The sequence below is a fragment of the Echinops telfairi genome, unplaced genomic scaffold (genome assembly GCF_000313985.2).
Source record: "Echinops telfairi isolate 266 unplaced genomic scaffold, ASM31398v2 ScPeMD7_7468;HRSCAF=8506_0, whole genome shotgun sequence".
In the NCBI taxonomy this organism is placed as follows: domain Eukaryota; kingdom Metazoa; phylum Chordata; class Mammalia; order Afrosoricida; family Tenrecidae; genus Echinops; species Echinops telfairi.
In genome coordinates this window covers 52153239-52178894 of record NW_022111369.1, presented here as the reverse complement: position 1 = coordinate 52178894, position 25656 = coordinate 52153239, and the positions used below count along the sequence as shown (strand labels likewise).

The following is a 25656-nucleotide window of genomic DNA, read 5'->3' as shown; positions in this document are numbered from 1 at the left end:
AGAATCCTGTCGTGTGATGCTGTAGGCTCCAGTGCCCATGGTCATGGCTTCCTGAAGTCTTCAAAGATAACCCATGTTTATCCAGAGTTATTGACTCTGATACAATTACTATTGTTTGATTCTCCACTCACTAAATATTATCTTTTCGTTAAAATGTTTAAACTATTACACATAAGGTATCTTTTAATACAAGACACTGCACTCTTTTGAAAGCAGGGGGCAATGGACAGTCAATCTTTCACAAATACAAATAAATTTCTACCTTAATGATGGGTTGTCTGAAGGCTTAGAAAGCTTGCCCTTCGGGGACTTCCTGTTGGGTATTGCCAGAAACCCAGGAAGACAAGCTTCAGGGCTTAAACTACCTAATGCATCTTCCCCTTAGATCCGCTCTTTTATCCCTCCATCAACAGCACCCAGCCAAGAGTGGCTGATGAATTTCTAAGCAGACTCTCTTAAAGGGGCTAACTTAGTATCTCTTAGATATTGTTCCTTGTGATCATTGCACATCTAGTAATCACATGATCACCTTTAATATTCTGATGGTTTTATTAACAAGTATATAATACATATATTGCATACTATATATAGTATATGAGGACTGTACAGTACAAATTTATGTTCACAGTTTGACATGACAAAATGTCATTACTGAATTCCCATTGGACTACAGAGTAGAAACAGAGAAGGTACATTAAACATTCACATCTTTAGTAAGAAAGATTACCAAAATGTTTCAGTATCTGCAAGTATACTAATGCATGCTAAAAACCTTTACCCATTCAGTCTTATTAGCTTATAAAATATATTACACTTTATTAAAAATTTCTGCATAGTTTATACAAGTATTAAAGTACTGTAAATGTAAAACCCTGCTACATTGCAGGTCTGGTTTAAGAGATGCTAAGCAGAAAAGATTATTTTGACCCTCTAACACTAAGTACATAACAGCAAAAAAAAAAAAAAGTGCTATTATTTGTAAAACATAATATTGTTGTAGCCCTCGTTTAATGCACGTAGGATGGCTTTGTAAATGTATTATTTCTTAAGTAAATTTGCAATCATTTAGGAATTGTTAACCTCGACGCAAGAATAAAGACAAACTTGCAGCCACTTCATGTGTGACAGGAATTCCTTCAAGACTATGCTCTGTATTTCCAAACCGACCGAATCACTGTTGAGTCACAGCTCTCAGGAGGCTGTGTTTAAAACAATCTCACCGGGAATGACGTGCAGATACACAGTTATCAGCTGTACAGCCTTCGAAATTCCACATTAGTGCAATACTGATTGTGCAGATGGGTGTTTAACAAAATAAAATAGACATACTTCTCTAGTCCCCCTGTCAATTCTGTTCAAAAGCTCTCGAAACTTCTGCGATCTAGCATCTCCTTAATTGAACTGAGCTGTGCCGAGAAACACCTTTGCCAAACAACGCGATTTACATTAATGCCCATGTACGGTGTGGATTCACATTGTAAAACGAAAACAGGATGGGTGCCGATCGAATTGCTCAGACCGCTTCCCCAAGGTGGCACCCAGGTAAAAATAATCAAGAAATCCTATTAATGAACAGAAGTGACATGATGCTGAGTTCGTGTTTTATATCCTCACCACTTGACCATTAAACCACTGCTGACGGGCAGCAATGGCACACCATGAAAACCACACGCTCAAGGGCATCCTAAGACTATCTTGTGTTTGAGGTCTTCCACAGTCACAGCTAAAAATGACTAAGAGACTGAATTTCTCAACTATCACGGTAGAATACAAATATACATAGAAGGGACATTTGGTAAGCACCATTGGGAAATTGAAGCCCAGAGAACAGCATGGGGTAGCCCATGGGCTCGGGGTGCTTTTCTTTTCAACGTGTGAAAATGGACCTTTGCCAAGGAACTGCTCACATCAGCCAAGCCGTCCGGTAGTGCCAGGGCGAGGGTTGGGTCTTCCTCGCTCTCTTGAACATCATCTAAACATGCTATAGCAAACCCATTCAAGTGCATGGGGACCCATGAAGCTTTCTATCGTTCGACTCAGACTCGAGGCGAAGACCACGGTCCTCTCTGCCTGCCCCTTCTCTTCCTCCTCCACACGGTCGGACACACGAACTGGCTAGCCCTGTCCAAGCAAACATGTTCCTTACATTCCATAGATGCTTCCGTCCCTTGTGTTAGAACGAGACGGGGACGCTTCGGGCAGAGCGTGACTAAGCATGGGCAATGCACACAATGCTGCCTGTTTCTCCACTTTTATCCCTCACTTGGTGACACAGTTACAACAAAAGAGACAACTCAATCAGGATGCCCTCTAAGATGCGAAAGATCAATTTGCAGCGCTTAAAAAAAAAGAAAGCAAATCAAACCCAAGTGCCAGGTATCACATGGCTTCTCTCGTTTCTCCACGTCATTTCCTTGCAGGAGTTCCCAGGGCGGGGCGGGTGAGGTCTCAGGAGCAAAGCTCCGTTAACGGCCCTGTAGTAGCGTGGCAGCCCCGAAGCAAGCTCCCCGCGCCACCCACGGGCCTCCGCTCCTTCCCGGTTGTTGGATCAAACGACGACTCACAACGCACGGCTCCCAGTCCGGTTGAGCTGGATCCTGAGTTGTGGCTGCGATGAACCTGCAGGAGTCGTCTTGTCTTCTCTCTCCTCCCGCATCCTTTCTCAAGGGACGAAGGTCTGTTTGGTTACGGGTACCCACTTTCTGTGACTTTAGGACCAAGGGCATTTCGACGCGTGAATTCCTTTTCTTGGCATCTGGATGGCGGGACGGACTCAAAAGCCTGCTTTTGAATGAAAACCTTCCCCCAGCGACGGTGGCGCCGTGACTTCCAACAGGAGCTGGTTCTTCTGGTTTGTTCCTCTGACAACTCCAACCGATAGCCCACTTTGGGGGATTTTGGAGCAACACCCGGGAATCCCTGAACTGTGTTTTCCCGGTGTGTTTTTTTTTTTTTTTAAGAAACCTGTCCCACAAAGCAAGCTGTGTGCTGCTTCCTCACTGTTCCGTTTGCAAATCCTGTAACCCGCGGCTTAGATCCAATTAAACTACTACAGCCTTAGTGGATGCTGATTAATGTGTTTCCACAACACAAACGGCAGTCAAGTTGGCTCCTTCCAGCTCACACCGAAGAGTTTCTCTCGAGAGGCTACATGATTCATTTGAGGTGGGAATTAAGTACCAAGATTTCCCTGTTAGCTAGTTGGGTCAAAAAAGACCATGCGCATATTTACCTAAACGATTCTTATCACGACTAGGTCAATACCTTTGTGCTGCCTCCAGGGAAAATGCTCGGGTTTTCGTGGTAAGGAACAGAGACGGTCGTATGGTCACCCCATCGGCATTTGGATGGCAGTGTCGCCCTATGTGTACAGAGTAAAGCTTTGGGCTGAGGCGACGCACAGCCGGCCCAATGTGGAAATCCCGCCGAAAACCCAGAGCCCGGAAAGAATGGCTGGCTCCCTCCTCTGTCTGCCTCTGCTGACGCCCGCTCAGCGCCCCTTGGCTCCAACTCCATGGTGTGTACCACAGCATCGACCCAGTCAAGGTGGCCCAGCAGGGACGCATCACCCACCTAAAGCAGCAACTTTGGCTCACCTCCCAATGGTGGCAAAGACCTCCAAACGAATGCTGGACCAACGGAGGGTGACGCCTCAATTTAGATGCAGCGATAAATCCAGGTCGGACAGCAAGACTCGTGGTGGGCAGCGGAAGCGCGGACGGAATTAGCTTGACCTCTCACTGCGCGTCTAGCTAACCAAGTGTTGGGAGGATCCGCCATTCTTTCCACCGCGGAGCCCACCATGGGAACACAGGTCTAAGTCTCTGGCAAGGACTAGCAGGCTGGATACTGTATTTCTAATACATTTACTTTGACATTCTTTTGAGGAATACATCGAGAGGCCAACAACTGGTTATGTTAGTTTACAAGTTCCCTTGTTCTTAGTACATTAAACGTATGTGTAAGAAGGGTTTGCTTAGCATCCCCGGGGGAAAGAGGAAACAACGAAACAAAACAAAAGTGTTCACATTCTTTAGGTCTGACCCGTGGTGAGGAGGAGGAGGGTTAGAGAAGATCTGCTAATGACCGTACGGAAGTTTGAATGATATAAATTCCAAGATTCAGACCAGCTGAATCCAAATGAACATGTACATGTAAAAAATGAGTTAGGTGATGGGCAGGCGGGCAGAGAGAGAGCCAGGAGGGTGGGGCGTTGCGCCGAGGAGGCAGGGATGGTGGCGTTCACACCAGCATGTGGCGTTTCCTATGTAGGGCGAGGTGGTCGGAGCGGGAGAAGCTGCGGTCACAGTCTGGGCACTGGAAGGGTTTGATGCCAGTGTGTTTCCGGAAATGTCTGGTGAGTTCATCAGACCGAGCAAACTTCCATGTGCAGCCTTCCCAGGTACATTTGTAGGGCTTCTCGCCTGCAAAGGGAAAGACAACAGAGCTACGGTTTTCTGCAGGCAGAGGGCTATTGCTTAGTCAAGGCAGCGGAGGGAAGGCTTGGGCACACTGAGCTCTTGAGCAAGCCATGTTTCCAAGAAATGGCCATCCAGTCAGCCCTCGGCACCAGTGTGTTTATAAACCACAAACAGGACATGCAGGCGCATTCACAAATAGTACCAGTCCTCACAGTGTGCTGTCATCAGCTGCCACTGCTTTTGTCTGGAAGCACCACCTCAGCTGTCCAGGGTCACGGTGGCACACCAGCAAGCCTCCTCTGCCTCCAGCCAGGACTCACTGAGAAACTGCACTTCCTCGCCCTCACCTCCCTGCCTCCCTCCCCAGTACCTCCACAGTCCCGCACTCCGAGGGTGCACACGGAGGGGAGCTGTTAGGGACAAGGTACATGCATGGAGACGCTCCTGTCTGCGTCTCTTCTCTACTCAGCAGTGGTGGTCACTGGCTCTGCACCAAGAACTGTCCTTGGCCACCCTGAAGAGGACCGTGTGTTGGCTCCGGCAGAGACTCAATCCCCTCGTCTCCCTCACGACAGGGAGGGCAAGTGATCGCGAAAGACCCGGTTACATATATGGTCTGGAATCGCCTCCCAAGTATTAAAAAGGCGGGTCCTTATCAAGAAAGTCATTCTTCGAAACCAGTAGAGGCATCTACAGACAACTAAGGCGATTTCTCAGCGCCTGAGATTTTCCCCCTGATCCTCACGGCCTTGACTCCACTTTGACCCATAGCAACGGACGCCAAGGGCTCAACGTCCTGTCCTGTCGGAACCAGTGTGGGGATGGGCGCCCGGCAGGCAGGGTGTTGTGTTGTTGTGTCTACGGAGGCTGACTCCGAACGGGTCAAAGGCATCATCAACAGCCGGCGCCGCCGCCGCGTGCGTGTGGAATACCTGTGTGCGTCCTCCTGTGTGCTTTCAAGTGGGAGCTCTTCGTGTACACTTTGTTGCACCCGTCGTAGTCGCATCTGTGTATCCTGCGCTTCCGCTGCGTGTCTGGAGACTCCACAGGCAGCGGTCTCTTCCCCGGCTGAACGATGACGGAGGGGTGATTCCTGCAAGAGCCGATGTGAGACGTGAGACGTGGGGCAACGGGCTCTTCCTTGTCTACCGAGAGCATTCAAACAACACGGCCGAAACGCAACAAAACGAGGACGGAAGCCAACACCCCAACGAAAGGAACAGAAAGCGAAAACTGAAATGCGCTCGTCCACCCAAGCAGCGCTGCCAGGCATTCAACAAACAGGTACGGAGCACCTACCCGGAGCCAGGCGCCGTGCTTGGCACCAGGACACCAAGATGCATAAAAACAGGGGTCCTGCCCTGGAGGAGCTCACACTCTGGGGGAGACAGACACGTCGGTAAGTCAGGACAGCAAGAAGCGGGCGGTGCTGCGCAGGAGGGGGGCCCAGGGCCCAAGGAGGCTCACGCCTCAGTAGAGAGCTCTGGGTGTGCAAGGCAGTGCCCATGCTAATGCCCTGGGATGCTCCTTGGGGCCCTACGGGGGAGGGTGGAAAAGGGTCACCATGCAGTCACCGTGGTGGGGCTGACGGGTTTGTGGTCCTTCACATGACAGACACCTAGTAGGAGTCTCAGACGGCAGGAGGAACGCGGCTGCCTCCAGAAACCAAGGAAATGTTGGCGTCGGCAGCGTCCCAGACTCAGCCCTTTTCCCGTGACCTCCCCGGTCTCCCCGACCCAGTGCCTGCGTCCCGCACGCCTCCCAGGGCGGGCTTGAAATCTGCCCCTGTGAAGTGGCACGATGATCCATTTTCTCTTTTAGAAAAGGGGGGAGGGAGGAAGATGGAGGCCAAGTTCCTTCACGTTTCCGATGGGGGCGTGGAGGGTATTGGAAGGGCGCAGTCTATTCCCAAGGAGCGCTGGGATTACACGTTGGGCTGCCACCCCACGGTGACTTCAGAACATCAGCACTCCTCCGGAGGAAGATGGGGTTTCTACCCCCATAAAGTGGCGGCCTCAGAGACCCACAGGGTGGTTCAGCCTGTCCTGCCGGGTGCTAGGAGCCAGAATCAACTCGATGACAGCCAGAATCTGTACTCTTGCTCTCCTTTCGATTAATTACTCGACACAAAACAAGTTAAGTGTTTGGCCTGAAACCCGTGAAGGGCTCCTTTCTCGTGGAACTTTGGAGTTGCAGTAGACGACCGCACCATCCTGAGTGAGTATCTGGTCCAAGTACGAAAACTGCTTGGGGGAAGATCCAGGTTCCAGGAGAACAGATACCCATGCTTAGGAGGTACAGAAGGGATGTGAAAATGCAGCTCTTAGGAAAACAAAATCAACAGGGGCTTCGTGGAGTGCAACTTGCTTTTGGTCGTGGTTTTAAAACCTTGGTCGCAACTCCCGTTACCAGTGGTGCTGTGTGCTTTCTTGGGCATGCTAGTGAGCGGTAAGACGAGAGGAGATGCCATTACTCTAGAACACTTGCTAACATTTCTCACCCTTTGGTTGCGAATGAAAACTCCCGGTTTGGGGTTATCACTTCGCCTCCCTGTCCTGGATTTTAAAAAAGCCTCGTTTTGATACATGGGAAACCGAAGGTGAAATACTGAGGGCAAAAATAAACAAACAAACAAATAAGAACAGAGACTTTGATGATATATCTGTTTAGACAAGGTATCGGAGTAAAGAAGTCTGAGGTTTACAGACAGACAAGATGTGTGCCACCCCACCCCCCAGTGTATTTTCATTTGTGGGGTCCACAAGAGTTGACAGGACGCCTGTTTTCCACTCAGCACCACAGCTGCATTTGGTGTTGCCGCCTCCCCCTCAGTGGAACAGCGCTTGTCCTGCTTCCTCCCGGGGCTCCGTTCCCATTTGTCCTTCTTTCTGGTTTTGGGCAAATGCTGCCCCTCGCAGTCTTGGATGGTTGATGGCTTGCTGCTCACGAGCACCACTGCTCTTTCGTAGGCCCGCCTGGTGTTTGCCCAGACGGCTAGTTCTGCTGGTTGACTGGTTGGCTAGATCTGCTTCTGCCTTTGGGGCCTGGGGGTAAGTTCCGACTGCAGCAGTGGCGCCCAATGGGCGGGGTCTGGGGTGGGCGTCTGGGCGGTCATGCACATTGCTCTTTCCAGCTGCTTCCTCCGTTGCAAAGGGGCTCTAGCAGGCTGGGTGTTTCCGCGCTCAAGACCTAGCTTCGTGTGCAGCACTTGATGAGGTGCTCAGCCCTCTGGCCTCCTGTCCTCTCTGCAGAATGTGGATGATGATATTCCCGGAGGGTTCTCCACCAGAGCATAGTTATGCCTACCTCGTGAACGAGGTTATGAGGTTGGCAGTTCAAGTGTAACCGGCCCTCCTCAGGAGGAAAGATGAGGTTGTCGGCTCCTATAAAGATTAACAGCCTCTGAGAAACCCTACGGGGCAGTTCTACTCTGTCCTCCCAGGGCCGCTCTGAGTTGGACTGACCCTGTGACAGAGGGCTTGGGCTTCCCCCCTGGGGGATGGCTGATGGTGTAGGCTGTGCCGGAGAGGGAGGGCCTGAGGATCTCACATTTTCTGGGCTCCTCAGGTTTTAGACGCTCTTTGGGATCCTTGTAATCGACAGGTTGGATTCGCTTTAAAAAAAAATAAAAAACCTCGTACTGGTTTTAGGCCAAGCTGACCTTTTAAATTTGCTACAACTCATACACAGTCAAAGAGGGAAATTGGGTCTTTTTGTTCTAAATGCATTTTCACACACGCTCCATGTGGGATGGGGGGTGGGGGGCAGATGCACATGTCAGTGCCCTCATAGCTAAGTCTGTGACGGAGCAAATGGATTCCACAGGCCTGCCCTTTGGGGGGCAGGATTGCCTAAGGCCAGTAGGACTGGGGCCTCCTTCTTGCTCGGTTTCAAGTGATCCTTTCCTGGCTAGCTGGCTTCCTTTGTGGGCTGCTGCTGGGTACCCTCCAAGACATGACGCAAGCACATCTTCGAATCTGTCAGGGAATGATGTTCGCAAGGACGTGGCCGGCTGTGGCTAATCTGCTGGATTTTCTGTCAGCATGAAAATGAGCATGCTCCCCGGGCTGGAGGGGGACCGTGGAAAGCACAGATCTCAGTACACCTGGAGAAAGCATTTCCTTTACAGCAGCGGTCCGGGCTGCAAACTGCCTTCCACCCATTTGCAGGGTTGCTTCACATGGTAACCGCCTAACGCCCTAGCCCCCTTCCAGCCGCTGGGTCCCTGGGTGGGTAGCTGGCTACATTTAGTTTTAGAGCAACGGCACCCTCACCAGGGCAAGGACAAATTACAAGTGTTGGCCGGGTTGCTAGTTTCTTGCCCAGAGAAGAGGCCCCCTCTCCCTCCATCAGAGTGTACATTTTGTGCAGGTGTGCCATGGTTCTTGTCACCCGAGAGAGGGCAGGCTCACAGATGCCGTCAGTGAGGATGGCGGGCGCTGGAAGCGCGGGTCCCTCCCCTCCCTGTTGTTCATCATGTGACTCAGCTCCACCACCAAGACCTAACCAACCAGCTGCCACCGAGTGGGTCCCCTTGGAGCTGACGCTGAGCTTCTAGCAGAACTGTGCTGCAGAGCAGTTTCCGCGGCTGTGTCCTTGGAGAGGGAGACTGCCAGGCCTTTCTTCCAAGGCGCCTCAGGGTAGATCTGGGCCGCCAACCTCTGAGTGAATGTAACCCAGGGATCTGCGGGCAGTGTGGTGGCAACAACAGGTGAGCTATTTCATGGCTTGGCTTATCGGTTCCCTCTATATTGGGACTCTTGCAAGCTTGTGAAGGAAGGGGAATAACACAAACTCATTCCTTTGGGAACACGTGGAAGTGTTTTGTGTCTTTTCTTTTCCTCCAAGAGGAGGAGGGCCCTGCACAGTTGTAGTCACATATCACTGCCTGAGAGACCTTTCCTCCCCACCAGCTAATGCGCCTGGGTAAAAAACTTCAGCCCCGTGTCTTCACCTGCAAGTGGATCTAGACACCTGTTAGGGGTTGAATTGTGTCCCCCTGAAATGAGGGGTGTAAATCCTAACCTCTTGTGTCCACGGGGCCGGGGCTCAATTTATGTGCATGAAGCAGGAGGAGCGTATGTAGGGCGCACCTCTCTCAAGACACAGTAGGGAGTCGACCAGCAAGGGAGGAAGCAGAGATGGGGGAAGACGGATGCCCGGCCATCGCATGATCTCCCAGGAGCAGAAGCTCCGATGAGTCAGGGACCTTCCCCCTACAGCTGGTCCCCTGAATATGGACTTCGAGCTGCCTGTGCTGTGGGAAAGGAAATTTCTCCATTTGTGATGTTTCTGTTGCAGCAGTGCTAAGTAATGCAGATAAGCAAAACAAACAAACAAACAAACAAACAAACCCCAAGCTGATGACGACCTGGCACAACAGACAAGTATTACATGTGGTTGGAAGGAGGCCAACTCATCAAGAATTACAGTGTTAGACACCCACCCATAGGAGCTGTGCCACCTGACCTACAGGGTCACTAGGAGTAGGCACTGAGTCGATGGCAGTGAGTTCTGGTCCTGAGAGCCCCTGGGAAGCTAACAGGAAACCGCTGCTCTGGGCTTGAGGTCCCAGCTCGGCTGCAGAGCTAAGTCTGTGAGGGAGAGGGAGAGGGGAGGGAGGAAGAGGCAGGAGGCAGGTACGCACGCAAGGATGCATGCTGCTACCTGTTCCCTCTGCACCAGGAGGCCAGCCAGGCACCGCATCCAACGTGGACAGCAGCGTTAACACAATAGCAACAACAAATAATAATAATGACAATCGATAACGAAGAGGATTAAGCGAGTAGCCCAAGGCCAGGTCAGGTGTGCACGGCGCAGAGCGGAGCTGGACGTCGCCTCCTCAGCGGTGGCAGCAGCCTCCAGCGACATTGCTGGTTACATCAAGAATATGGGCAACGGTGCCTGCCGCCTCCACCGACCGCTCGGGGGTGGGGGTGGGGAGCTGTCCCACGTGGCACACCTTCTCTCTGGAGGGCACGGTCTGAGGGTGACAGACACGCTGCAGGCAGGTCAGATGAAATGCCCCGAGAATCAAGACTCCTGTTCAATGTGGAGCCACCCCGAACTACAGACCACGTGCCGTGGCCACCACTAGTACAGGACTTGTTTTGGAGTCTCTTTCGACCCTGTGGTCAGCCTGATGACTGATTAAAGACACGCCCCGTAAGTGACTGAGAAGCGACCACGAGGAAGACACCGTGTGTCCACCACCCGAGACGTTCTCAAGGCACGGCCTTCGACGTGGGGTGCTAGGACACCCAATTCACCCGTTAGTGTCACAGCCATGTGCAAAGGATGGGGGAAACATAGAACAGCCAAATAAAAAGGATTTACAAGGAACGAGGCAGCAAGACCGCGAGGGACGCTTGGACAGGGAAGGTGACATGGCTGCAGTCTGTGTGACCCAAGATGCCAGTTTGGGAGAGCCCTGGCCAGCGGGCACAGGGGTGTCACACTGCCCAGCAACTGCTGCCCAGGCACCAACGCCTTCTTGGCACCCCCTACCTGTTACATGCGTGACATGGGCTCTTTTCCCCCGGGTTCTGGGCTGCACGCCATGACGCAAAGGTCAGGTGGACCTGTAGATACTTACTCTTGCAACAACGCCTGCGGGGGGGACACTGAGTTCATTAAAGGGGGTGACAGTTCTTCAGGATAATAGTCTGTCCTCTGTGGCTCGATCCCCGGCTCTATTTTAATTTTTTTCTGTAATATAGGCTTCTCATAGGAGTCGATTACAGGTACTGAAAAAATAAAAACGGACAGCGTCACACTCCGGGTACAACTCACTTATCATGGCATGCCTCGCAGCTACAAAACAGGCGCGCTGTTTATTTGCCTCTGGCAGAAGTCACGCAGGAATGAAATTTAAGGGGAATTCTTATTTCGCCAGCATATGACCCCCCGCCCCCCAATAGCCTTTCTCTAAGGACAACTTTTAGTTATGTCCTTGCAGCCCGACAGTTCTGCGACCAGCTGATACACACGGCTGTATCCAGTCATGACTGATCACCGATCACCGGTCAGAATGCATTTGTGAAAGGCTTTTCCCGCACCTAAAACCACGCTGGCACCCAGCGGAGCAGCTTCAAGCTAAGCTTCTTACAAAGCCAGACCTGCCAGTCCTACGCTGAAAGTCATCATCTCGCAGGACTAAACAACGAGAGCCTGATTCTTGGGAGCTCCCCTCACCCCCACCCCCAAAATAACACAGCATTAGGCCAAGTCTATAAGGCACTGTTCCTCTGGGGACTTCCCAGGCTCTGGGCCTCCTCCCCAGGCTGCCCGGGGAGCTGGCACGTACCTTGCATGCTGCTGTTTGAATTGTCCAGCTCCTCGGACAAGGAGACCATGAGTGGCTGCTGCAGGTGGCTTGTGTACATGAAGGGGACAGGCTGCACCACCACCGGCTGGATGACGGGCAGGATGCCCGGGCTGCGGATGCCGTGCCGGGAGAGCGCGGCGGCCATGACCGGGGGCATGGACAGCGGCACGCCGAAGGGCTGCACGCCGGCTGGCGGGGGCGAGTACTTCTTCATCGGGGGGCTCGAAGGAGGCATGCTCAGCCCGGGCGAGGCGCGGCGGTGCGGCGGCTGGAATTTCAGGGAGGAAGGGGAGGCCCCGGGCGCAGGCGGCGAGCCCCGCTTGTTCACGGTGAGGTCCACAGGCTCCAGCTGCACATGGGACAGGCCTTCCGAGTTCTGGAAGAACTTATCCGGCAAAGGCGCGGAGTAGATGACTCCGTACTTGTTGGCCTTCACGGGCTCCATGTAATTCGACGGGTAGGACTAGCAGCAAGCAGAAGAAGAAAGAAAACCATCAACCGATAAGAAGATACCTCATGATCTAAGAGACGCGTGCCCGAAACACAAACTCAGGCAAACGTTTGCAATCAGCACTTGCAGTCATGTGGGCTTTAGAATGCGATCCGATTTGTGCAGCTCTTCTTGATGTGCCCTGAACAGATGAATCGCAGGCTGTGAATTATATGCCAATAAAACTGATGGAAAAAAGGGAGAGAACCAGGCTGGTCAGTTTCCCCCCAAAGCCAAGGCCTCCTCCACGTGGTTCCCCATGGTCTCCAATACGCCTTCCTTTCTTATGCTATTAGTGTGTCTGCTCCAGCTACCAGATTTATGCCTGACACCACCATCAACCAGTCACAAATGCAACCAATTTGTGGATACCATCCTCTGGCCATGGTATTCACTAATGTTACTTCTATTGCAGAAAAAAAAAGTTGTTGAATGCCTTCTAACAATTAATGCCTTCTGAAAACTAAACACACCACCGAGTCGATCCCCCCCACCCCCACCGTGACCCTGCAGGACAGAGCAGAACTGCCCCCGTGGGTTTCTGAGACCGGGACGCTTCACGGGAGTGGGAAGCCCCTTCTAACATGTTTAAGTTGTGAAAAACTAAGCCACGGAAACGGTTTCCTTGCTATAGGGTAGTCACCTGAGGAAAGCCGACATTTTGGGTGTTCACACTCCAAGCCCACCTAACGATGTCGAGCCACTCCTATTGGAATGTGTGGTGGGGTTGGTGACAGTGTGTGTGTGTCCCTTCAGCTCCCACAGTCATGCTCTTATGGCATGTAGGCGATCCTCATTCACGAGGAGACCCAGAACACCCACTACGGAGCCTCACCATCCAACCCCCCACCCCCAACCCCCACCCCACCCCCGTGGCCACACCGTGGGATTGTTGCGGCCGGCTGCCCTGCATCAATACTGTGTAAGGCAGAAAGGCACTCACACTCCATGGGTGTTTCAGGGATCCGAACACCGGGACTTACTTCCGCTGCCCCTGTGGGTGAACTTGCCCAATCTTTCAGTCTGCAGCCAAGCACGGTCACCGTTTGTGCCATCCAAGGCCACCTCTTGTCTGTGTTTATATAAAGCAGGGGCATACCACACCAAACTCATTGAATCAATGCTGACTCACAGCAACCCAAGACAGGGCAGGGTAGAAGTGACCCTGTGAGATTCTGAAACTAGCCCTCTTTATGGGAGTACAAAGCCTTGTCTTCCCACAGAGCCGGCTGATGGTTCTGAACTGCAGACCTTGTGGTTAGCAGCCCAATGCTTAACCACTATGCCACCAGGTCTAAGGAAAGCTAAAAAATCTGCACACAGGGGGTGGGGAGGAGAGGCTCCTAGGTCCATCAAGTTCAACCTGCTTTATAAGAGCCGATCAGAGAGGTAAGACAGATCTTCAGGAAAGCGGAGGCAGCATCCAGGAACTGCTGAGACGCCATCAAAATGTACCTTCAGCCTTGTTCTTCGAGGACCTCCCCATGGCCTAGATTGTAATGCCAACCACTTGTGCCAGGGAGATGGGAGCAGAATAAGGACACTCACTTATCGTTGTCATTGCTGGATTTTTTTTCTCAAAGTTTTATCCAGAGGGTGAGTTTAGGAAACCTGGGAGATTTGCAAATGTTCATACTAACATGCTCAGGTTTCTGAGCGGTCGCTCTCACCAGGCGGAGCCACCCCTCTGCTTTGGTTGTGGGGTGACTGAGGAGCCAGACGCGGATGCAATGCAGGGAGACGCTTTCAGATAATTAACTGTTCCCAGTCAGGCTGCTCCACCCAACCGGTCCCTCACACTGCCTCCTGAGCACATTTCGCAGCCTAGGCCGTCAGAACCGGACATGAGAAACAGGGATGTCAATGATGTTGAGGGGCGGGGGTGGGGGGCTCAGCTTGCAGGAACCCGGCTCGCCTCCGTGTACAGGCTGATTTGGGACTCACTTGGGGGTGGCCACCATGGGCGAGGACACGCCAGTCAGGCTTCTCCTGTTTCAGGCCATTCCTGACTTCTAACAAAGCAGCGCAAACCAGTGTGGCAGCACCAGCTCAGATCCTAATCAGAACAGGCACCTCTGCCCCAGAGGGACGGGCCCTGGTGGCGCAGTGGTTTAGCACTCGGCAACTAACCTACAGGTTGGCCCTTCAAACCCTCCTAGAGGAGAGACCTGCCATCAGCGTCCCTGCGGGGGCCACCTAGAAAACCCTGTGGAGCAGTCCTGCTCTGTCACATGGGGTCGTTCGTAGCTGACACTGACCCGCAGAGGGCCTGCCACAAAGCCACGAATGGCCACATCACGTGCTCTGCACAGCCAGCACCTGTGCACCGGAGGACACCTGCAACCCGGAGCAGAGGTACTTCTGAAGACAGATAGAGCAAGGGCCCCCTCCCCACCCACACGGCAAGGGTCACACACACACACACACACGGGCATGCCGCACTCCAGTTGCCACTGTTGAGCCAACCCTTGGCAACCCCACGTGTGTCAGGAAATCAGTGTGCTCCACTGGGATTTTAGCGGGAGTTGCCATGAGTCAGCATCAACGTGATGGCAAGATGCCTTCTGGCTGTTTATTCTTTTTGGAAGCAAAGATCATCGGGTTTTTCTTCCCAGGTGGATAATCTCGTATCAACTTGAGACTATTAAGAGTGAGGGGGTGGAGTCTAGCCTGTCAATCAGGTCACAGTTTGATGACCTCATTTGGAGGCATGATGGAGATAAATAGCTCGCTGGAGGACAGACACTCTCTCTCAGCTACATATTCCTGCTGACAAGGCACATGGAGCTACACTGATGGAGCCAGAGCCCTGGAGCTGGAGGAGCCACATGGAGACCCCTGTCAGTGCTGAGATGCTTCCACTACCGATCACAAGACTTTCCACCCACTGGCCTGTGATCTTCCTGCACTCAGCATCATTGCATGTGTTGTGTGAGTCTGAAGAGGGCTTTATAGATTGGTATCGGACATATGGGCTAATATCGGACTTATGAACTTGATCTGGGCTGGGATGTTTTCTCAACATTCAATTGCTCTTGTATATAAAGCTCTTTCTTATACACATAAGAATGTCTATGAATTTGTTTCTCTAGTACACCCGGAAAAACACACAATGGGTTGAACACAAATGGGTTCAAACAGCCAATTTTTCTGTTATTAGTCAAGTACTTCTCTACCCAGGAAGAAGCCCTTAAGGATGGTAACGGGTTATAATTTAAAAAGCAAGCAAGCAAACAAAACAACCTTCACTGCTATGAGTTGATTCCGATGCACAGCTGCCCAAGACAGTAACTCTTTACGGGACTAGGAAGCCTCATCTTTCTCATGCAGGGCAGCTGGTGGTTTCGAACTGTTGGCCTTATGGTTAGTAGCCCACCAGTATGCTACCAGGTCTTCAAAAGGGATTATTAGGAAGAGGGGTCTTTATGTCTGTAGTGACAAGTGTTCAGCTGTAACCCACCCCGACCCGAGTCCTATCAATGACTACTTGCTCTCACAGGAATGCCAGCCGAGCACTCCATGAAGGCAATCAGCAAAGTAGCACAGCTATCTTGGCAAGGCTTCACTACCCACAAGGCTCGGGCTTGGATATGGCTGTCCTTCTGACTCAGAAAGAAATGACTGTAACGGGGGAAAGGGCCCGGGGTCTGGAAGATTCCCCAACCCTCCAGCGGATACTTGGTAGCGAAGTGAGAACTTCCACAGTGTCTTTTTCATGAGGAATTGGTGAGTGAGTTTTCCATGGCTCAAGGCAGGTAGGGCCACGGCCAAGGGGAACAGAGTCTCCATTCCCCGCTTCTTGGATGTGAGGGGCGGGGGGATGAAAACGACAGTTGGGACAGCAGGACAGCAAGTCCAAGGAATCTTCCAGCAAGGGTGGGGCTCCCGGAGCGGGCGGGTGGGATTCATCTATAAACGAACACCCTGGAAACAGCCAGGATCTTGCCCCTCCATGCAAACAAATGCTGAAGGCGGTTTTCTATGAGACTTGTAAAAGTCCCGCGAAGGTTTGACTAGGCCAGGGCTGAGAGACTCCATCTGGAAGGAGTCGGTGAGATGGCAGTTGTCGTTGAAAGAAACAAAAAAGAAAAAGAGGAGCAAGCTTTCTTTAAAAGTCAACTTCTTGTAAATAATATAATATATAAAAATAATATAATATAAACCCAAAGGATTGTGCACTCCTGGTTTGCAGAAGGCTATGGGTGACAGTGGAAGCCCAAAATCCAGCTGCAGGGTCTACACATGGAATAAGCCTCCTGCGATTCCCCTCGGACCATAATCAAGGGACAGGACTAGCCTGTTTATCAGACGCAGAGTACTGTAGAGACTATAGTGGATGAAAATGAAAATATCGGAGTTGAACGGTTACAACCTTTTATCATTTGATCTCTATTTTGACACACTTTGCGTTTACTCTGGTTTTTAATATTTTGTTTTGTTTCAAATGAGGGTTTATCTCTGTTGTGTTTTGTTATTATTGACAGCCTTCTTCACTCTGTTATATATTTTCCCATGTTTTTCAGTACATGAGACCCACAATGGGAGAAGCTATAGAGACAATAACTAGACTAAGGGGCTTCCGGGGGTCACAGCAGCGGAGGTGGGGGCATAACAGGGAACGAATAACAAGGAGTACAAGAAGGAAGAAAATGATTTGAAACTGAGTGTGGTTGCGATTATACAATGCTTCTTGGTGTGACTTAACTATCGAATCTTAAGATGTCTGGATTGTGTCCTAATGAAATGATTTTTGGTTAAAAAAGTAATACTCCTACAGGTATAGAGGTATAGCTAAAAGAGAGGCTGCTGCTGACTACTGAATCAGGAAGGCCAAAGACAAACGGGTGCATGTGACTTGCGGTGCTGGAGTTGAAAATACCCGGTCCTGCTAAGAGGGCAAGCCGATCTGTCTCTGGAGAAGTACGTCCAGAGTGCTCCTTAGAGGCAAGGGCGGCGAGACTCTGTCTTATGAACTTTGGACATGTCCCTGCAGAAGGACATCATGCTTGGTCAAGTAGAGGGGCTGCCTAAGAATGGAAGACCCTGTTCTACATGCTGGATTGACAGTGTGGCTGCAACAATGGGCTCAGGCAGAATTGTGGATGGGGCAGGACACGGAGGGTGGTGTGGGGGCAGGGCACGGTGGGTGGTGTGGGGGCAGGACACGGTGGGTGGTGTGCCGTCGTTGTGCATGTAGGTCGCCATGGGTCAGAAACAACCTCGTAGTACCTGTTGGACAACTTATTCTCCTCCTCCCTTCCTGACTCCTGCCCTGTAATATTCAGTCTCTGAGGGACCGTGCTGGTCAAATCCGTTCCTTCACGGGGGCATGTTACACGCACAGGCTGTCTCCAAGTTTACACCTGAAAAGCTCCGGGTTTAGAGGTGTGGAGGCTGGAGGGCTGGTGGTAATGTGGTCACTGCCACGTAGCTAAGGAACATCAGAGACCCCAGCACAGACCTGGGGACGCGGGGGGAACCAGTCACCATTGATTCAGGTTCAGTGATGCCGACACCCCCCCCACCCCCCACCCCCGCATGTGTCAGCAACAATCAGCCACAATGGCTGGTTTTTCAAGGGTACACCATCCAGCCTTTCTGTCAAGGCACCTGGAGGTGCAGGGGAAATGCCACCCTTGTGGTCAGCAGCATCTTTGCACGTGAGCCCCACCCCCACTGGACCTGTGAAATGGGTGTCTATCCTGCTTTCCGTCCTTACAGATTTTAACTTGGGAACCCACCCAAAACCACCTTCAAGGTGCAGAGAAAGGTGTGCGGGCTCACGTGGACATCGGCTCGCTTTCTGCTCCCGTAAAGAGCTACGAAGCACACAGGAGCAGTCCGACCCTGTCAGCATCAACTCAAGGGCACCGAGTGAGACAGCCACATCCCCTACACGCCGATAGCTCCTGCTGTGCTCTCCGAGGGGGAGATTCGCTCTGAAGGCACCAGAAAACACTCATATTCGTATGTACAATGAGACCAAGGCAAGGAATCGATCCTGCGAGGGCTTTTGGAGGGGCGGGTGGGGGGCCCCCCCGCGCTGATGAAGACAGCACCCAGCAACTTGGCCAGTCCTTTTTTGGAAGGGGTTACGTTTTTAGGGGTTAAAACACTGACTGCTCAGTTACCACCATCTTCAGACACCCAGTCGTCCCGCTGTCACGCTGGCTGGTATGATGCTGCTGCCTGGCAGTCACTTGTACTCAACTTTTCATGAACGAGACACGCACGCATGCATGCACGCAGACATTCCCCCGGGGTGGAAATATCCATAGCAACCCAGTTCCAAGAGCCTTGGAGTGACCCCCACGTCTTGTCTAAACACTGCTGGCAGGAACCTCCACCGCCGGTACACGAGGATGATCTAATTTCGCAAGCGTGTCATTACCAGCTTTCGGATCGACAACACGGGCCAAGCTTTCTCCCCCTTGTGACTAGCTTCCAAGCCCAGGGAAGATCGCCTGAACCAGACCCTCTCTCCACTGAAACCACTCCCTGCTTGGAAGCCGGCCTCCTTCCCATTGTCACCTGCGTCTCATCACCACCATACGCACCAAATAACACCTGACTAACCCCCACCCCCTGCCCCCATGGCCCAGCTGGGCTGGCTTAGGAGAGGGGAGGTAGGTGGTGAAAGGGGCGATGAACATCATGTAAGTACCCGCCTCCCCAGGCGGACTCTTCCAAGTAAAGCTAAATTCCGCCCTCACTGCCAAGTGCTTGCGCTGGCGGGTTTCTCTCTAGCTGGTCCGCTCGCACACAACTCCAGCTCCGTAAGGCTGCTGTCAATGGTGTGCCTGCAAACAACTGCCTCCCCACTACATTTTTACATACAAAAGACTACACGTCTCGGCAGGGCCAGATTCTCCTGTGGCCCAAGTTTGGTGTGGGTCACGTGTCAGGGGACGTGGGGTGTGCCTCTGAGGGAGCTGTGGATCTCCATAAAGGAAGGGACACCCGGCGGTGGCAGGGAGGGGATCCGTCTCACTTGCTACCATGGGCTCTGAGACAAGCCTGCCCCTTCACGGCACGAGAACCGTGAAGGAAGAATGCGTACATGTAGTAAGGTTGTATCACTTGGGGCAGTGTAGGAAAAGGTGTTTCCAGGTGGAAAACTTACCACCGAGATCGGGTCCATGGCCTCTTGCTTCACAGGGACGGGGTCGAACATTAGCATTCTTTTGGTTGAACTTTCTAGGGTGCTCTGGTGTTGAGCCTGGAAAACAAGACAAGGCCCAGCTAAAGCTCTAGGTAATGTTCGACACAAACTAGGAAAACACCCAAACGGAGCCCCTCTTGTGCTCCTCTGCACCCAGCCCTCCCCCTTCCTCCAGAATGGCTGGAATCTGCTTCCTTTACCTATGAAAGATGCTGTTTTATATAATTAAAGCCAGACTCCACCGCCAGAATCAGGAGGGTCAGCCAGCGTTTCTAACTCAGATGCATAAGCCCTGACATTTCTGGAACAACACGCACAGCCCCTTCTGAGTCGCAGAGCGTGCTTAAGCTTGCTGTGCAACTCAATCTGGAAGTTCACGTTACAGATGAATGCTAAACACCTTTCCTCCTGATGTTCATTACAGGAAAAGTGGGCGGGGCGAGCAACCTAGAACCACCACGGTGACGGCTTTCCCGTCTAGCTTTCCACATCGTCTTGTTAATGGGACCGCGGTGTGCAAATATTTAGCCCTCACGTTTTCATGGGACAATACTGTGAAAATGTTTTCTTTTCAACACGCATGGCTCCGCGCCACCAAATTCAGCGGGCCGCTGTGTGAACCCATTGGTTGAGTGAACGCACTCCGTTTTTAATTGGGCACGTCCAATCTCCGAGGTGCACCCTCTACGCAGTCTCCCGCGGGGCCCTGGTAGTCTAGGGAGAGTGGCGGGGTGAGCGAGAGGCGCAGGGACCCTGCCCACGGGGTGTGTTACGAGCACTGTCACAGTCAAACAGAACTGTTTCCGACACTTCTAGTATCCAGGGCTGCCTTTAAAAAGCCCCTGGGAAAATGGGAACATGGCCAATTTTAAGTCTCAAAGTAATTTTATTCTAAAATGACTTAATAATTAATGTTAAACAATACTCGCACCCCACCCCCACCCCCTTTACTGAACATTTCTATTCCTTCTTTGGAGCTATGCCTACTAGGGTTCTTGAGCACCCCCCCTCCCCCCGCCTGTTATTGTTTTCTAGATACTTTTCACATGTGAAGGCCATCAGCTGGCTTGACCATTGACTTCCATTTACCCTCACTGGGGAATGCAGCAACCCTTCACTAAATGCAGAGAACATGGACACTGCGATCCTGTCCACCCCTCCATCCTCTCCTGTGTTCCTGGCCAGTCTGCACGAGGCCACCGTTCAGCTGTATCTCTCAGGATGCCAAAGCTTCCTCCAGCCCCTACTGTCTAAGTCCAGTTATGTGGTCCAGTGCTTCCGTTAGAGGCAAGAAGGGTCTTTATAAAGCTCACCCTGGTACGGGACGGAAAATCAACCCATTGTAGACTGGCATCAACCTGCAAAAGCAGCCAAAGACCCCGGTCCTAGGCTACCTTCTGGTACTTCCGCTTCACAACTCCCCACGCCCACCACCCACTTCCACGACGGCACCCTCTCATTCCTGTGCCCATGGGGCTGTCTTGGACTTCGCTGCTTTCACAGAAAGCATCTCCTGGGCCCGCGGCCGCATGGGAATAGCTGTGTTAACCCGCACTTCAGAATGATGATCCTCTTACGTCGACGATACGGCGCACTATAATCTGCCACGCAATTTCACACTCGGCTGCTCAAATCACTGGTGTGCGACCCGCACACGCATCCCAGCAAAGACAAAACCCCAACAGGCGGTGAGAGGGGGATGATTTCATGATGAACGATGAAAACCCCTTTTGTGTCTTGGGATCTATTATTAACCAGTTCCCAGCCTAGCAGCTGGTCAGCTGGACAACTGCTGTCCACTGCTCCCTAGCGGACCCCAAACAAAAGATGTGCAGTGGCTTGTTCACATCACCAAGACCTGATCATCTCGCAGCCCCCCAACCAGCCCCACCTCACCTCCCCACAGCCTCTGGGAAGGAAGGAAGTCCCCCTTAGACTCAGTGACTCCAGTTGGCTGGCTCCGGCAGAGCAGCGGTTCTCAACCTGTGGATCGAACGACCCTTTCACAGGGGTTGCCCGAATCATCACAGTAGCAAAATGACAGTGATGAAGTAGCAATGAAAATAATTTCGTGGTGGGGGGTCACCACCACATGAGGAACTGTCTGAAAGGGTCTCGCATGAGGAAGGTTGAGAACCAGTGCTGTGGAGAGTCCTTCTAAATGAAAGCGCTGATATTCTCTAAGCAAAGTACCCTGGCCTGGGAGCTCGGGCGGGGCCAGTGGGCATCGAGCTCAGCCTCAGGGCAGGTCATTTCATGCTAGCACCTCTATCACAAGGTTTGGGGAAGATCCCAGGAGAAAAGACCAGTGGTTAAAAAAAAATAATAATAACACCCGCCCACCAACTTTCAAAAGTCCTTGCCTTCTAAGAAGCTTCTATTCACAAAACACCATCCGTCATTTTTTGGATATGCACGCTGCACACCACACAGGACTTTGCTTATGGGCTCCAATTTTTGGAGGACCATCTGGCATTTGCCTCTTTGCTGGCACTCTGAGTCTTGGAGGACACAGTTCCCTACTCCCTGAAATATAAACTCTGGCTTGATGCTGTTTAATCACTGACAGCTACCTAGTAAGAGTGCCCACCCTGGCCTTCTACAACTGCACCTTGCAAGGAGCTTCCTGGCTGGGCTAGGTCTACCATGCCCCCGTTACTACGGGCAACAGCAGCATGGTCCAGTAATTAGGATGAAGGGCTCTGGACCCCATTCCGGTCCCAGTTCTAAAGCTACCTGATGAGCATACAGCCATCCATGACTTTTTCGCATGCTAACAGCAAAGACCACAGGATCCATTTGGAAACATTTTGCACGAACCCATTATATAAACGTGTATTTAATATATATTAACATATGTTAAAATGTAAATGTCTATTACTATATTGCATAACATTAATATTATGCCAGTACTATATTTATGTATCGACATACTTAATAGATAGTATTTATTTAATCCTCTCCAGATGTTCTAATCACTCCTGTTCTTTAATTTTTCATGCCTTATCCGAATTTAAGGGGGGGGGAATCAAAGGTCTAATACAAGCATCAATCCTAACAACACTGGGCCCGTTTTAATTCTAAAAGCACGGCCACAGTGTTTCATTGATTTGCTCGAGCTGTAACCCCAGTACCCACACTGGTGATGAAGGGGTACTTTTCAAGAGAGAACCGTCGCTAACAACTGAAGAAGAAGTGAGAGAATTCGAATACTGTCCTTGGGGACTCCCGTCTCTGCTGAAGAACGCATGCGTGGACAACGAAAGTCTGGTGTGCAAAACTCAAACATCACTGCGAAGGGAAGGACTCCAACCCGCTGTCCACCCACACATCTAACTCCTGAGCACTCACTCCCAAGTGGTCACTTCTAAAATGACTGATTCTCGGTATCCACTTAGTGACCGTCTGAGGGGAGGGGGATGGAGGGGAGAAAAGGTGAGCCAATGCACAGAAAAACCTGGAATGATACACCCTCGACAGAACAAGAGCATCTGGGCTGTGGTGTGGGGGACGGCAGAAAGGCAGCTTTGTACACATCTGTGTGCCGATTTTTTAATTGGTTAAGCCTATAATTCAAATACTCTAATAAAGACAAGAGAAGGCAGCTAAGCTAGAAGAGCACCAAATCGAGAATGAAAACTACCTACATTAACACCAAAAGGCTTCTTCTCTGTGCCTTTTTTAAAACTTGTTTTTCACACTTTATACCCATGGTGCCCAACTCTTGAACAGAACTTTCGCTCTGAGCTTGACTGTCTGGGATTTCTAGTTCAGAAGCACAATGGGGACTGCAGAGCCCCCCAAAGCCACACCTCTGAGAAGTAGTGCAAGCACTGGGAGAGTGAGCGTTCCTAAACTTGGTGGCTTTTGGTAGGTGTGGGCAGCTCAGAGCTCTGGTGATCCATTATTTTAAAGGAAAGCCAGATGAACAACACGCATTGAACACACGTAGAAATCCTTCACACAAGGCAATCTTAGGTAGAGCCGGTAGGTGGCGTGCTGCAACAAGGATTCGAGACAGCGTGCTGCTGCACAGTAAATGGAGTTGGCCAACCTCAGGGTCTTTAAACCTCGTGGTTTTAACCATGCTCGGGAATTCTGTTAACCATTTTATGTATCAGAGATGAGAAGGCCCCAGTATAGTTCTGGTTTGCTTTTTTTTTTTTAACAATTCTTTTCCCATCACAAACACATTTACATCTGAACTGTATTTAACTGGCTTTTCACAGAAGTACATTCTGCAGCCAAGCTCTGCTGCCCCAGGACCACAAAACTGCACTTCAAACAGGAAAAGGGGCGAGTCAGACACTGCTTTAGAAAAATACAACAAGCTCTACCTTACCCAGGGGCTTCAAAGCAGAAACAGAAGAGATATCAAAATAATTTTCCCGGAGTGGGGCAAATGTCCTCTTGCCAAAGTGTACTTTTCTGGGAAGGACAAAACTGGTTTTCATCAGAAAAGAAGAAATATAATTTCCTTCGAACACTAGCCTTCTGACTTTCCTATGACGACAAAATAAGGGTGATTTTTTTTTTTGGCCAAAATGCCAGACTGTGTGATTATTTATTAAAAGGCCATGGCTAATCATTGACACAGAGTTTCAGATGCAACACCATTCTGTTTCAGAGTCCTACTGGGCTCTCTGGGGCCTCCCGCAGAATTGTTTTATGAGGGTTAGGAGGAGTTACCCGGCTTAGAAATCCTCACAGGCCTTCACAGAAGGAAGGGGGCTGGTTTTAAACCCCGAATATATTTTACTAAAGAAACAAAACTTATAAATGGCTGTGTAAACTACAGTGTCTGGGTGGGTGGGTGGTGTGTACACAATTTTAATACTAGAGAGTCTATAGTTTTGGAGCAAGAGAAGAGAGGCGGCTTCTTCCCGTTTTCTGGAGAACAGGAGGGCCTGCCTGCCTCGGACATCCTCGTGTATTATAACTCTTCCCATGTCCTCCATCCCTTTCCCAGACCCTCAAAGGGCTCTTGCCTCATCCTCCCCCAACCCCGCTGACCCTACGCCCCACACCACAGCCTTCCTCCAGTCAGGCTGCTTGTTCTTGCCTAGCTGACCTGAGCCAGGTGGGAGGAGGACCACTGCATGGCTGAGCCAACACACCGTCTCTTAGGGGTGCCCCTTTTAACTCTCAACCGCAGGGATAGGCCAGAGAGGAAGCACACCACCACCCCTCACCCTTTACTCCCAAAGAAACCTTAGTAAGGGGTTGGGGGAGGAGGGGGGGACAAGTTAAGAATAACAAAAATTGTGTGTGTGTGTGTGTATAAGAGAAAGAGAGAGAAAGATGCATGGTGGGGAGGAATACCAGGCAGGTAAGCAATAGCCCTGTAGCTAAACTTCCTTTTCAGAGAAATGTTCCTTCTTCTCGTTTATAGCCAGTCTCCCACGGGGTTTGGATGCTCTCTGTGGCTGTCTGTGGCCCAGGAACCCTGGCCAGAAGTCCCAGCGGGCAGGCCAGCGGCGGCATCCGGAAGCCCCCTTTAGAAAAGCCAAAGGTTTGCACCTACCTGAGCCACTGGCCTGTTCTCCTGTCACCGGAGCCTTTCTTCCACCGGCCTCCGGCTTCCAGGGCTGCTTTGCAAGGAGTGCTCCCCCGGCAAGAGTTCTAAATCTTTGCCCCTCATAAACTAGTTCCTTTGCATTAAAAAGTTTTGTAAATGGGAAAGAAGTTAATTATTTAGTTTCAGATTAAATATAATGATCCAGTGAGCAAACAGTCCGCCCTCTCTCCTCTCTCGGCTAACAAGCCACCCAATTTTACTTTCCTGCCTCCACCCATCTGCTCCACCCTATGGAGAGTCGCCAAGGGAGCCCAACTTGTCCAAACAGGACACGGCTTCAGATAAGATTCTGCCCACACCCTGTGCTTCGGAAAGACCAAGTGAAGCAATTGATTTTGCATGTAAATAGGGACAGGTGCAAAGGTAACAACTGAGCAAAATCCCCGACACCCCTTCCAGACTTAGGGAGGAGGGAGGGGGAGGGGGAGCACTCAGCAAAGCAGAGCTGGGGGTGGGGACACAAAGCCCCATCTTCCCCTGGGGTAAACACTCAAGTTCAATGGCCACCTGGTGAAGGAGTGAAAACCACACCCTCGGGTAAAACATTCTGCACTCTTTAAGGAGGCTGTGAATCGAAAATCAACTCCATGGCACCAACAATCAATACACATTTGCTTTTCTCTCTCATTTTCTTTCCTTTCTTAGGCTGATCATCTTGTGTTTCAGTTTTCAGGGCAA

At 51.2% G+C, this 25656-nt stretch overlaps 1 protein-coding gene across 1 annotated transcript; it reads right to left on the bottom strand.

The window, feature by feature from the left end:
• Positions 1 to 530: 530 nt before the first annotated feature.
• KLF3 (Kruppel like factor 3) lies at positions 531 to 25040 on the bottom strand. The gene is made up of 6 exons (XM_004703169.2): positions 24925 to 25040; positions 19362 to 19457; positions 11728 to 12211; positions 11017 to 11167; positions 5354 to 5514; positions 531 to 4424 (listed from the first exon to the last, which is right to left on the bottom strand). The coding sequence occupies exons 2-6, from the start codon at positions 19416 to 19418 to the stop codon at positions 4243 to 4245; spliced, it is 1035 nt and encodes a 344-aa protein (XP_004703226.1). The 5' UTR covers positions 19419 to 19457; positions 24925 to 25040; the 3' UTR covers positions 531 to 4242.
• Between the last annotated feature and the right edge of the window lie 616 nt (positions 25041 to 25656).